The sequence below is a fragment of the Agelaius tricolor genome, unplaced genomic scaffold, assembly GCF_023055355.1.
Source record: "Agelaius tricolor isolate 1412-34295 unplaced genomic scaffold, bAgeTri1.0.p SCAF_28, whole genome shotgun sequence".
Classification (NCBI taxonomy): domain Eukaryota; kingdom Metazoa; phylum Chordata; class Aves; order Passeriformes; family Icteridae; genus Agelaius; species Agelaius tricolor.
In genome coordinates, this window is record NW_027269288.1 from 7,640,563 (window position 1) to 7,653,347 (window position 12,785).

Consider the following 12,785-nt stretch of genomic DNA (forward strand, 5'->3'; position numbering starts at 1 on the left):
AGGGGCCACGAAGAACCATAAAGTCCCATGAAGGGCCACAACCGCCCACGAGGGACCGACACTGGTCCGTCGCGAAACCCTGAAGGGCCGTGAGGGGCCATGAAGAACCATAAAGTCCCATGAAGGGCCATAACCGCCCACGAGGGACCGACACCGGTCCCTCGCGAGACCCTGAAGGGCCGTGGGGGACCATGAAGGGCCATAAACGCCCGTGAGGGACCGGGAAGAACCACAAAGTCCCGTGAGGGCCCGACACCGGCGCCTCGCGTGCCCCTGAGGGGCCGTTCGGGGCCGTTCCCCCGCGCGCCGCCAGGGGGCGCTCCCGAGGCCGGCCGGAAGTTCCGGTGGCGGCGGGGCCGGTGGGTGATGGCGGCGGTGGCGGCGGGGCCGTGAGGGGAGGGCGAGAACCGCGGCCCGGGGGCTCCGTGCGGACCCCGCCCGGGGCGGGGCAGCGCCGGGGGGGCTGAGGGGAAGGAGGCGGCCCCTCGGGGACGGCCCGTTCTGAGGCCGCGCGGCTGCTCCTCCCGGCCGTAGGGAGGAGCAGGGCTGTGCTAGGGAGCTCGGCTGGAGTTGCCGTGTTTTTAAAGTTAAAACAACCCAAGGTTTATTAATAAATCCCCTCCGCCGCTCGGCTGCCCCTGTGCTTGACCCCCACAGCAGAGCCCGACAGACTGAGGGTAAAACTAAGAGAATGTTAAGATTCTCAACCTGTCTTTTGGGGATGTGGGGTTAAATAGGGAACGTTTTTTTAAAGCTGCATGTTTGCATCACTGAATAAATGTTCTTATTTGAACAGTCATTGCTGGCTCTGCCAGTGAACAAAGAGAAACAAAATGTTAATATCACGGCTGAGTTCCCAGTTACTGAAGGCTTCGAGAATTGCAGGTAAATTGGTATTGTGTGGCCAAGATTTCTGTTTGTTTGGGTTTATTTTCCTGGGCTAATTGGGCTCCCAGAAGGTTTTTTTCCCACCAAGCAGTGCAGGAGAGAGGAGCTGTTGTTGACTCAGTGGTTGTTAAATGTGTTTATGTCCTGTTTAATATGTAAGTATGGTGTGGCTTTGGAGAAGATTCCTTAGCAACAGAGAGGTTTGATACAGCAAACACTTCCTTACCATTCCAGATTGATTTTCAGTCAGAAAACACAAGAACATTCCACTTAATGGAATCATGGAAGGGTTTGGGTTGGAAGGGACCTCAAAGACCATGGAATTCCAACCCCTTCAGCTCCCAGTGAAGGGGAACCTTAAAAACCATGGAATTCCAAACTCCTGCTGGGCAGGGACACCTCCCAGTGAAAGAGATCCTTAAAAACCATGGAATTCCAACCCCTTCAGCTCCCAGTGAAGGGGAACCTTAAAGGACCATGGAATTCCAAATTTCTGCCATGGGCAGGGGCACCTCCCAGTGGAGGAGAACTTTAAAGACCGTGGAATTCCAACCCCTTCAGAACCTCCACCCTGCTCTGCCTGGATGATTTGGGCAGCTTTCCCACTGAAATATAATACATTTTTAGCATGACAGCATTGTAGTGAAAATTGAAAACTTGAAGGCTTGAAAATCCTTCCTCGCTTCTGTGATGTCGATACAACCTCTGCGAGCGTCTCCCTTTGTCAGCTTGCTCTGGCCGGATCTGTCTGTCAGTCTGAGATCTGGGGCAGAGCTTTTCTCTGGAAAATTCTGCAATTTTGAAGTGCAAACCCCCTTTTTCTCCCCAAGGCCACCTCTTGCCCAGGTCGGTGTCGTCGTTCCTGTGCTGCCGCTCCCCGTGCGCCCGCTACAGCACCCAGCCCCAAAACCCCAGCGGGGCCCAGCCCCAGCAGTGGCACACGCTGGACCCTGAGCTGGAGGAGATCCTCATCCCCAGGAAACTCTCCATCAGCCCCTTGGAGAGCTGGCTCACAGTCAGGTACTCCCTCCCCAAAGCTCAGCCAGAAGCCAGCCATGAAGAACACCCAGAGCCCCTGGAGTGTCCCCCTGCCGCTGGGACGGGGCAGGTGGAGGAAGGAGAGGGAGCTCTGGGTGACCGAGTGCAGTGCAGGAACGTGCTGAAGATCCGCAGGAGGAAAATGAACAGGCACAAGTACAAGAAGCTGCTCAAGAGGAGGAAGTTCATCCGCAGGAGGATAAAGGAGGGGCGCAAGAAGAAGCGGCAGGTGAGCTCAGGGGAGGGGGAGCTCCCTGGCCACACAGCAAAGCAGCCTCTGTGCAGGTTTTGGGCCATGAATTTAAGAGGATTTAGGGAAAAATGAGCTTGGATGAACTCAGCTTGCCTTGCTTGACTTTCCCTACGAAACTGAGGAATAAAATTCAAACAAAGGAATCAGCTGAGAAATCATTTTTGGGTCACATCCCTGATTTAGGGATTTTTTTGTGTTTCTCCTTGCATGGACCGAGAACTCTAAAACTGAGACTTGTCCCTCTTGAATGTAGCTTTATTTTATTTATTTAGCCAGGGGAGGGGGAGCTCCCTGGCAGAAATGTGCCCACACATCAGACCAGTCTCTGTGTAGGTTTTGGGGGATGAATTTAAGTGGATTTAGGGAAAAGTGAGCTTGGATGAACTCAGCTTGTCTTGCTTGACTTTCCCTACGAAACTGAGAAAGCTGGTGTAAGAAAACCAGCTGATACATCACTTTTGGGTTAAATCCCTGATTTAGGGATTTTCTTTTGTCTTGTTCCTTGCATGGACACTAAAACTGAGACTTGAATGTCCCCCTTGAATGTAGCTTTATTTTAAAGTCAAGCTTGTCTTTCTTAACTTTCCCTACAAAACTGAGGAATAAAACAGAAACAAGGAGTTCTGTGAGTCAGGAATTTAAGAAAACCAGCTGATTCATCACTTTTGGGTCAAACCCCGATTTAGGGATTTGTTTTTGTCTTGCTCCTTGCATGGACACTAAGAACTCTAAAACTGAGACTTGTCCCTCTTGAATGTAACTTTATTTTCTGCAAAATTATGGGAAGAAGGAGGAATTGGAATGGACAGTGGTACTTGATAAGGCTAAATGGAAGTGGCTAAAATTTGGTTTTACCTTCTCAGCTTTCCTTGCACAGGACTTTTAAAACGATACTGCCAAAGCCCCTGTGCATTTTTATGTCTTCTGATGAATTTTCTGCAGTAAAATTCAATATTTTGACACTTAAACCCTTTGTTTCCTTTGTGTGTGTCACACCTACACTGTCCTTGGGGCATGTGGGCAGTGGCTGTTGCTTCTAAGCTGTGTTACCATTTTTTTTCTCCTTTTATTTTTTTTTCCTATTTTAGATAAAATTTGAGAAAGACTTGGAGCGCATCTGGAAGAAAGCTGGCTTGAAAAGTGCTCCTGCAGGCTGGCAAACCCCCAAGATCTACCTGAGGAGTTCCAAGCGATAAAAGAAAACCCCACCTGTCACAAATTTTACACCTGCAATTGTAATTAAAAAAATAATATTTAAGTATGTTGGTGACATGTAAGCTTTTTCTGATTGTGATGAAAATTGTAGGAAGTTTATCAAGGAGAAACTTTTCCTCCCCAAAGGAGAAGTGTGAGCTCTTTTTGCTGAATTTCTGGAGTCCCTCTTTGAGATGAGGCTGAAGCTAAGAAAAATCAGGTGTGGGAGAAGGGATCAGTGAAGGAATTTCCTGTTGTTTATGTGGCACAAACCTTTGGAAAAGTTCTTTTCTAAATTGCATTTTTTTGCAGCCTTACTGCAGAAAGGTTGGGGTTTTCCTGAGGGTTGTTGGGATGGGAATTGGATCAGAATTCCATGGAATTTACCTGCAGGAGCTTTTGGTATCTCTTCTGTGGAGCCTTGGGCATATTGTGAGCATCCTTAAAAGGCACATTTCTTTTTGTGTTCTATTTTGTGCTAATAAAAAATGGTTATTTTTTTTGTCTTTGGCTGACCCATGTCATGTAAAACATCCAGATATTGGTCAAAGTAGAAGCTCAGAGCTAATTATTCATTAACTACAAAAACTTTTGTGCCTGAGACAAGCCTGATACAATCAGCTGCTTTTGCATGGTTGAAGAGAGTTGTGAAAGCTGTGAAAAATACAGGTGCTTAAAATAAACCCTGACAAAGGACTTCTTATCTGGGTTCTGCTTTGGCTTCTGCTTTTCTTTTTGGGGTTTCAGGCAGTTCTAGGTGGTTTGGTGTGATTTAACTTTTGTGTTCTGGCAAAGAGATGGGGTGGGCTGAAGGGGAAAAGAATAAGCTGGGAAACTCCCTGAAAATTATTCCCTTTATTCTGCTGGGAGAGAATAAATTGAAAATGAGGGGAAAATTCTGTGGAAATCATTGCTACCTACACAAGGTGCAGTTTAGGAGATCCTGAGCCACAGCTTCTCTGGGCCTTTCCACCCCTCACAGGCAGGAATTCCTTCCCAACATCTTCAATCTCTCAGGATTTGTGTTTTCCTCGTGGAAAAACCTCTGCTTTACAAGGCACCAATCAAGTTTTACACCCCAGGGCTGTGTCAGCTTCCTTCAGTGTTTTTGAGCACAGGATGGGATTTAAAATTCACTTAACTGAACATCCAGAGAGATGGAAAATGCCCCTGATTTTCTGTAGGGGGAGCATGAGCCCAGGATATGCTCACAAAGCTTTATCAGGAGCTTCCTCCAAATAAATATCTGAATTCTTCCTCTCCAAAATATCTGAATCTGCTCACTTAACCAAGGTTTAGGTGCATGTGTAGCTGTGGTAACAAAAAAAAAAGCTGCAAACAGGAAAGCTTTGATTTAAAATTCCCCAAATACTGAAAATTTCCATTATTTTGCTGTTCTGTTTTTGAGAGGAAATGGTTGAAAACCAGACAGATTCGTGGTGTTCATTACAGAGCTTGGAGATCACTGATGAGGTTTTTTTGTGTCACTCATTGGGCTGGAAAGGTCCCTCAAAACTGGAATATAAAATCTAATATCTCTCATTTTCCCTTAATTCTTGGATTCTATGCAGGCAGCAGCTCAGCTGAACAGAAGAAATTCAGGAATTTTCTCTCAGTGATCAGGTTTGGCTGGAATGAGTTGACTCTAAAATAGGAAATCAGCTGACTCGGAGGGATTGAAAACTCTGAATTTCGTTTCTCTGAACCAAATCCCATTGCAAATGTGGAGGGTGTTGCCCCATTTTGGAAAGCTCAGAGCCCAGCAATGTGGCAGTGGCAAAAATACAATTTTTTTAAAATGTTAACAGGATTTTGGTTGTCTCCTTAACTTGGAGAGCAATGGTTCTTAACCAGAGTAAGAACTAAATACATTTTTAAGAGTCTTCTCTAGAAAATGTGGTGTTCAGTGACATCAGCATGGATTCTTGAGGTTTTTTACGGCTGCTGGACATAAAATAAAAGTTATTTCAGCCACAAATAAATCCAGTTGAACTTAAAAAATACATTCCAGCTGAGAATCAGGCCTGATTGTGTATGGGAAGGGGAAAAATGGGAAATAACTGCTTCCTGCAGCTTTTTCCTAAAAGCCTAGATCAATTTCCACTATTTTATGTAACTAGAAAATTGCTGGGTGCTCCATGGTGGGAGAGATGAGGTGTTGGAAATGACAGGAGATTTTTAGGATTGAAGCAGGAGATTTATGATACTGCTGCACTCAACTGGAGCAACAAAAAGAGAAATAAAGAGAAATATTCTTCCTCTTGTATTGGCTGCTGTGCCTAAAATCTGGTTTTTTTGGAGCAGGTTTTGGGGTTTTTTTGTGTGTGTGGTTTATTTCTATTTGGGTTTTTTTGGCTGTTGTTTGTGAGGTTTTTGTTTGCTTTGGGTTTGTTTTTTTTTTGTTTGTTTGTGTGGTTTTGTTTTGGGGTTTTTTGACATCAGAGGGAGAGGACAGGGGTGATGCTGACTCTGAGCTGGAGGAAATCCTTATTCCCAGGAAACTCTCCATCCTTTTGCTGCTGGAGGATTTCTCTGCAAAAAAAAAAAAAATATTTTTTTCTGATCTTTTTATTGTGAGAATTATTCTTTCTTCCATTAATAGGCTTCAGTCTCAAAAGGGAGTAAATCAGCCAATATCAGGGGATGTTTACAGAATTTGGTGTACAAAACACCCTTCAGGGCATTGAGCACCATTAATAATTAATCAATTTAATAATTCTGAGCAGGAACAGTGGGTACCTCTACTCTGCCCTGTTAAATGGGGCACTTTAATGTGAAAAACCAAAATGTTGGTGTACATTGGCTGCAGGAGCTGTGACCTGCTCCTCCTCAAATCCTGGAGCCTCCCTGCTCCAGAAGTTCCAAATTTAACAAACCAGGCTTGTTCCCACCAGCTGAAAACCTGGCTGAGCTGGAATTGCTGATCTTACAAACAGCACCTGGGCCTGCCTCAAATGCCACCTTTCCTTTTCACCATTCACGGTTTTCCAGGAAAACATCTTGGTTTGGGGTCATTTGGGCTGAACCTCTCCAAAAACAACAGCACTCTGTACCCAGCCCTGGAGCATTTGTGAAATGGGTTTGAAAAGTGGGTTTTTTTGGGTGTTTTTTTCCTTGCTGCTTCTTAAATAAATAAATAAAAATATCAATAACTCCAGCTGCTGTAAACATCTGAGGTAGCTTGGAGCAAACACAGGTTTGCTGGTTTTCCTGTGGAATAATCCATTCTTGCTTGATTTTCCCTGCAAAACTGAGGAACAAAACTGAAACAAGGAGTTCTGTGAGTCAGAGAATTGAAGAAAACCAGCTGATACATCACTTTTGGGTCAAATCCCTGATTTAGGGCTTTGTTTTTGTCTTGCTCCTTGCATGAGCACTTAGAACTCTGAAACTGAGATTTGTCCCCCTTGATTGCAGCTTTATTTTCTGCAAAGTTACGGGAAGAAGGAGGAGTTGGAATGGGCAAGGCTAAATGGAAGTGGCTAAAATTTGGTTTGAAGGAGAAAATGTTAAAAAATTAAGGTTTTTTTTTTTTTTTACTTGTTCAGTAATTGAAGCTTGGTGCTGCTCAGACAGATGTCTGAGGGAATTGCACTGCCTTTGGTCTAGGAAAAAACCACTCCTGGAGCCTCTCAGCAGCTGGAATACTTTGGAATTCCTTTCTCACTCATAAAATAATTGGTGTTCATACAAGGATGTGGAATTGTGAGCATTTCCACCTTGTTCTGAGGGAGAAACCTGCATTTCCACATTGTTCTGAGGGAGAAATTGGATGTTCACCATGTTCTGAGGGAGAAATTGCATTTCCACATTGTTCTGAGGGAGAAACCTGCATTTCCACATTGTTCTGAGGGAGAAATTGCATTTCCATGTTTTTCTGAGGGAAAAATAGGAATTTCCACCTCATTCTTGGGGAAGAATTGCATTTCCAAACTGTTCTGAGGGAGAAATTGCACTTTTATATTTTTCTGAGGGAGGTGTGGATTTCCACATGGCTCTGAGGGAGAAATATGCATTTCCACACTTTTCTGAGGGAAAAATAGGCATTTCCACCTTGTTCTGAGGGAGAAATATGCATTTCCACATTGTTCTGAGGAATAAATATGCATTTCCACCTTGTTCTTATAAATATGCATTTCCACCTTGTTTTTATATTTTTCTGAGGGAGGTGTGGATTTCCACATTGCTCTGAGGGAGAAATATGCATTTCCACACTTTTCTGAGGGAAAAATAGGAATTTCCACCTTGTTCTGAGGGAGAGATTGGGATTTCCACACGTGGTGTCATCCCCAAAGTGGAATGGGAACTCTCACTTGATTTCTAAAGGAGGCAAAGCAAGCAGCACCCTGAGGTTTTTTAGCTAAAATTATGGTTTCCAGAGTCCTTTTGGGTTAATCCTGAGCAAACACACTTTTCACACAGACTCCCCTTAAAAGCTGAGCAGGCTCCATGTTTATGTGTCTAAATTTGGATTTAGACAATTTGGCAGCAGGATTACACTGCATTATGGAAAGCAACCTCCTTTCACCCAGAGTATTTTTATTTTTAATGAAACAGCCTGCAAACCTGCGGTAAATAACACAGCTCTGGGAGGTATCTTTGAGCACCCTCTTCAGGACCAACCCTTTCATTTTCCCACTCTTTTCCCAGTCATTTCTGATCTCAAAATAAGCTGGAATCCCACTGCTTAATTATTTTAGGTGGGTGCAATGGATGGGCTGCAATTAGTGTCAAACCTCCTGGTAGCAGAGCTCTGTTCCCACGTGCAGAAAGGCCACAAAATGTGATTTAGGCACAGTGCTGGTGGCCACAAAGGGGACACACAATGTCAGCTCAGCTCCTGAGGACTCCCAGAATTTTCTCCTTCCTCACAGCAACGAGCAGAGCTGGGTGATTGTGGCTTGAGCTTTTCCCAGGTTGGAGAAATCTGATTTAATTTTGCCTCTTGGAGGAGTGAAATTCAGTTTGAGCAGTGCTGGGTGCTGTGCCTTAAGCTTCGCCCAGCTGGGAGAAATCTGATTTAATTTTGCCTCTTGGAGGAGTGAAATTCAGTTTGAGCACTGCTGGATGCTGTGAGGTGAGCTGCAATAGCTGCAACATTGAGCTTTTCCAAAGTTGGAGAAATCTGATTTAATTTTGCCTCTTGGAGGGGTGAAATTCAGTTTGGGCAGTGCTGGATGCTGTGCCTTGAGCTCTTCCCAGGTTGGAGAAATCTGATTTAATGGTGCCTGTTGGAGGAGAGAAATTCAGTGCTGGGTGCTGTGGCTTGAGCTTTTCCCAGGTTGGAGAAATCTGATTTAATGGTGCCTGTTGGAGGAGTGAAATTCAGTTTGTGGTCAGGGTTTGTGCTGTGGTCAGCCTCCTCCAGGGCTTTGGGAGTGACCTGGAATTCTGGACAGTGCCGCAGGATTTTTGGACACTTTTCCAGCTCAGTTGCTTCTCCCCTCTTTTCTCCAGAACTTTCTGTAGGATTAACAACTTTCACATAAAATGCCTCAAAATCTGGAATGACAGAGGATGCAAAAGTCCTGTCCCTGCAGAGATGGGACCCAGCTCTGGTGGCTTTTCCCTGGAATTCAGACAGTGGAACAGCCAGGAGCTGCTGCTTTCTCCCCCTTTTTTGAGGACAAACACAGGGGCTGAACGGAATTCAAAGGGTGATTTGATGCCTCAGCCATTTCCTCTGAGCCTGCTGCCGTCAAATTGGAGCAGGACTGAGGATTTATCCCCCCAAGTGCAGCCTGATGGATCCTTTGTGGATTTGGGAAAGCTGGAGATGCTCCAGAAGCACATGGGAGTGAGTCAGTCCCGTGTCATGGCTTGGACACTCTTCTTTCAGGTTCAAAAGTTGATTTTGGGGGACCTTTTGTGTAAATTTAGAAGCTTTGGGAGCATTCAGTTGCAAGTGGCCTTGAGAAAAATCCTGATTTTTTTTAGGAAAATGCATTTGCTGGCTGCTGCTGTGGACCTCAGGGAAGGATGAAGAGATGCAGATCCATGAACAGAGCCACTCTGGAGTTCTGGTTGCTGTCACTCCAGTTCAGAGCTGCACATTCTTCCATCCCCTCATGGATTTTGAACTATTTTTTCTTATGTTGAAGGCACCCCTGGCTCTCAGAATAGACTGGGAGATGAGGACTTAATATTTTAAATGAAATAGAAGCTAGAAAATGCAATTTCATTGGGGTAAAGAAGCAGCAGGTAGAAATGACTCCTGATTCCCCTAGGGAATGGGAATTCTGGAAAGATCTGAGAGGCAAGAGGGATGAAATGAAAGTTTAAAAATGAGAGTTCTTCCCAAAATCTTCCCAAAATCTGTGCAGCTGGTGCAGGCTCTGCTCCCGGCTCTGCTCCCAGCTCTGCCACTGCTGTGCTCTGTGAGTTTGGGTGACTCATTTCCTTTTGTGTTCCATGGCTCCCTCCTGCTCCTGTCTGTTTAGATTCCAGATTTTTTCCTCCCAGGAGCTGCCTGTGCTGTGTGGGACAGACACGAGTGTGCTGTGACCAAGAGAGAGCCTTGCACACATCAGTGAGGGACCAGAAAACACATTTAATGTGATTTTAGTTATTTTTTAGCAGCATTGAAATTGAAACTATCATCTGAAGTACTTAAAATTAATTTTTTTTTTTACTAAAATTATTTTTCTGGAGAAGTGATTTTTCAGATTTACCTTCATACAGTTTGGTCCTGCCAAAAATATTAAACTTAACAGAAAACCATAATTTACACCTGCTCTGTGGGTGTCTGTGAGTTGCTGCTTTGTGTCTCATTTTCCATCCCCGATTGATTTGCTGCCTGTTGTTTTCCCATTTCTCCTTGGTCAGTTGTTTTTTTTGGGTAGCTTCTGTCTGGAATTAAAAAAAAAAAAAAAGAAAAGAAAAGAAAAAAATAATCAGTGTTGGTTTCCTGGGCAATTTCTCTGTTTTTCTAACTGGTTTTTATTAATGCTTTTGAGATGAATCCCAGGAATCTGAAGCTTTGCAGCCAAAGGAGCTGTTTAAATTTTGAATGCTGTGCCATCCAAGGGTGCTTTGGAGGAGCCTTGTGGGTGCAGACAGAGCACAGCAGAGCTGGAAGGACACACAGACACGTGGATTAATGGGAATAATCCACCCAGCTGGAAAACTCTGGGTGCTGCGGTTGAACTCCTCACTTGGGCACATCCAAAGGAAATCAGACCCTAAACCTCCAGGGCATTTCTGCTGATCACATTTCTAGAAACGCCCACAAAAACAAACGACAGCCCTGGGCATCCTGATTCACGTCTGAAGCAGCCGCTCAGGTGGACAAAGCCCTGCTGGAAGTGCAGGGTCAGGGCGGTATTTGGTTTGTGGGAAGTTTCCTCCTCCCCACCTCTTCCATCTTTTTACCCTTTTTGTTTTCAGGCTGCGCTGAGAGGCTTCCCAATAAATCCAAATTGAAGAGCAGCAGCCAGAAAAAGTGAGCAAGCATCAGATCAGGACAAAATGCCTGATGCCAAGGGGAACTCTCCATCCTTCAGTGCAATTTTTGAGAGGCACTAACAGGAGTGGAATGGCCCCATCCTCACAGCCACAAATCCATTAATTAAAAAGGAATGCCAGCATTAATGATCTGTTGACACAAATTACAGTACAAGGACCTGTGTGCAGGGTTTGTCAGCACTCCAGGCTCATCATCAACAGCTCCTTTAAATACAGAGTGTTCCACCAGGATCAAAGGAGAAAATTCCTACTCATGGGAAGAAGAAAGGATCGAATTCCTGGGACAGGAAAGTAGTAGGGAATGCTATAGTTAGAGTACAAGAGTACAGCTAATTGCCAGTGGCAAAGGCAGCAAGGAAAAATAAAATAAAATTCAAAGTAAAATATGGAAAAAAAATAGAACAACTTTGCATGGGAACAGTGACAGAAAGACCAACACCATTTTCATTTTTCACTTTTCTCTTGAAACCAAATCCTCCAGCTGCCATGCAGCCCTGCAATAATCCAGCTTAGAGCAAGAACTGTGAACTGAAAGGACAAAATTGAAAGCCAACCACAATGGCAGGGCTGCCAGGCAGAGCCTGTCATTACTGCAGGGCTGGAACAAGGCAGGCACCTCTCAGCCCCAGCATTTCCCTGCTTGTTCCCCAGCCACAAACACAAATTTGCCTTCTCACAATGACAAGGTGATGCTCTCACCAGATGTTGGTGGTTTTTTTTTGTTTCATTTCCCTGGAATCCACTGGAATCAGCAGCCTGAGATGCAGCCACCAAAGCAGCTGAGGGGCTGGGGAAAGAGCAGGGCAGAGCTCTGACACCTTCAGGCTGTGGGGAATTTAAAAAATGTCATGGGAACATTAAACACCAGAAATACTCTATAGATACAGAGATATATTATAGAGATATAATAGCCAGAGACAGGTGAAACCCCCAGAAATGCCCCCCTGGATTTGTGGTGAGCACTGGGCAGCCAAGGGATGCTCAGTGTTGGGAGAATCAACCCCAGTTCCCCTGGGAGTGGGGAGGGAGAAAGGCTGGGGAGCACAGCTCAGCTCAGAGTGGAGAGACTGGTTAAAAATTCAAAATTCAAATCCTCCTAGAGCAGGAAAAATGTTGACACAGCTGCTCTTGCAGGATGTCTTTGGAATAGCAAAGCCCCGGGAAGCAGAGCTGTGCAGGATTAGAGATTGGACAAGGCAGATATAATAATAAAATAATTATTAATAAAAATAATAAATTAAATAAAATTATGTCTTTTATAAAATAAATTAAATATAATTATATATTTTTATAAAATTATTTATCTTTATAAAGTTATTTCTAAAATAAAAAATAAATAAAATTATTAATAAAATAATAAAATAATTATTTTTTTAAACCCTCAATGTGTCCCTTTCATCCCCTCTCTGAACCCCACAGAAGCTGCTGCTCTCCTCCCTGGGGTGATTTTAGGAGATTTCAGCTTTGTCCAGCCTGGACTTGGCTCCTTGCAGTCAGGAAATATCCAGTCCATGAGAGCAGCAACCACAACAAATCTGCTCCTTCCCAAAAACCCTGCCAGGAGCAGGCAGTAACCTCTGCACTGCCACAGCTGGGAGGCAGAAAAATGGGGAAAAAAACCCTGGAATTGCAGCCTGGAGGGTCCTGCCCGTGGCTGGGAGGGAGCAGGGGAAGGAGAAAATGCTGGATTTGCTCTTTGTTTGGTGGGAGAAGCTTTTTGCATCCCTGGCAGGCATTTTCCAGGCTGCTCTGAACACAAGCTGATGGAGACAACAGGAAAGGCTCCTTTTTCCATGAGATTCCAGGAGATTCCATGAAATTCCAGGAGATTGCTGGCCCAGCAATCTCCATGAGATTCTTCCATGAAATTCCAGGAGATTCCATGAGATTCCATGAAATGCCAGGAGATTCCATGAAATTCCAGGAGATTCCAGGAGACTGCTGGCCC

General features: G+C 44.7%; 1 protein-coding gene across 3 annotated transcripts; it reads left to right on the forward strand.

Moving 5' to 3' along the window:
* The first annotated feature begins 306 nt into the window (after positions 1-306).
* On the forward strand, positions 307-4,076 carry AURKAIP1 (aurora kinase A interacting protein 1). 3 transcript variants are annotated; one of them, XM_071448974.1, is made up of 4 exons: positions 307-359; positions 797-885; positions 1,719-2,155; positions 3,268-4,076. In XM_071448974.1, the coding sequence occupies exons 2-4, from the start codon at positions 834-836 to the stop codon at positions 3,373-3,375; spliced, it is 597 nt and encodes a 198-aa protein (XP_071305075.1). In that variant the 5' UTR covers positions 307-359; positions 797-833; the 3' UTR covers positions 3,376-4,076. The 3 variants fall into 3 exon arrangements, with proteins under 3 accessions (XP_071305075.1, XP_071305074.1, XP_071305073.1); XM_071448973.1 differs by lacking the exon at positions 307-359 and adding an exon at positions 374-389 and having other exon boundaries at positions 796-885; XM_071448972.1 differs by lacking the exon at positions 307-359 and adding an exon at positions 452-677.
* Positions 4,077-12,785: the final 8,709 nt, after the last annotated feature.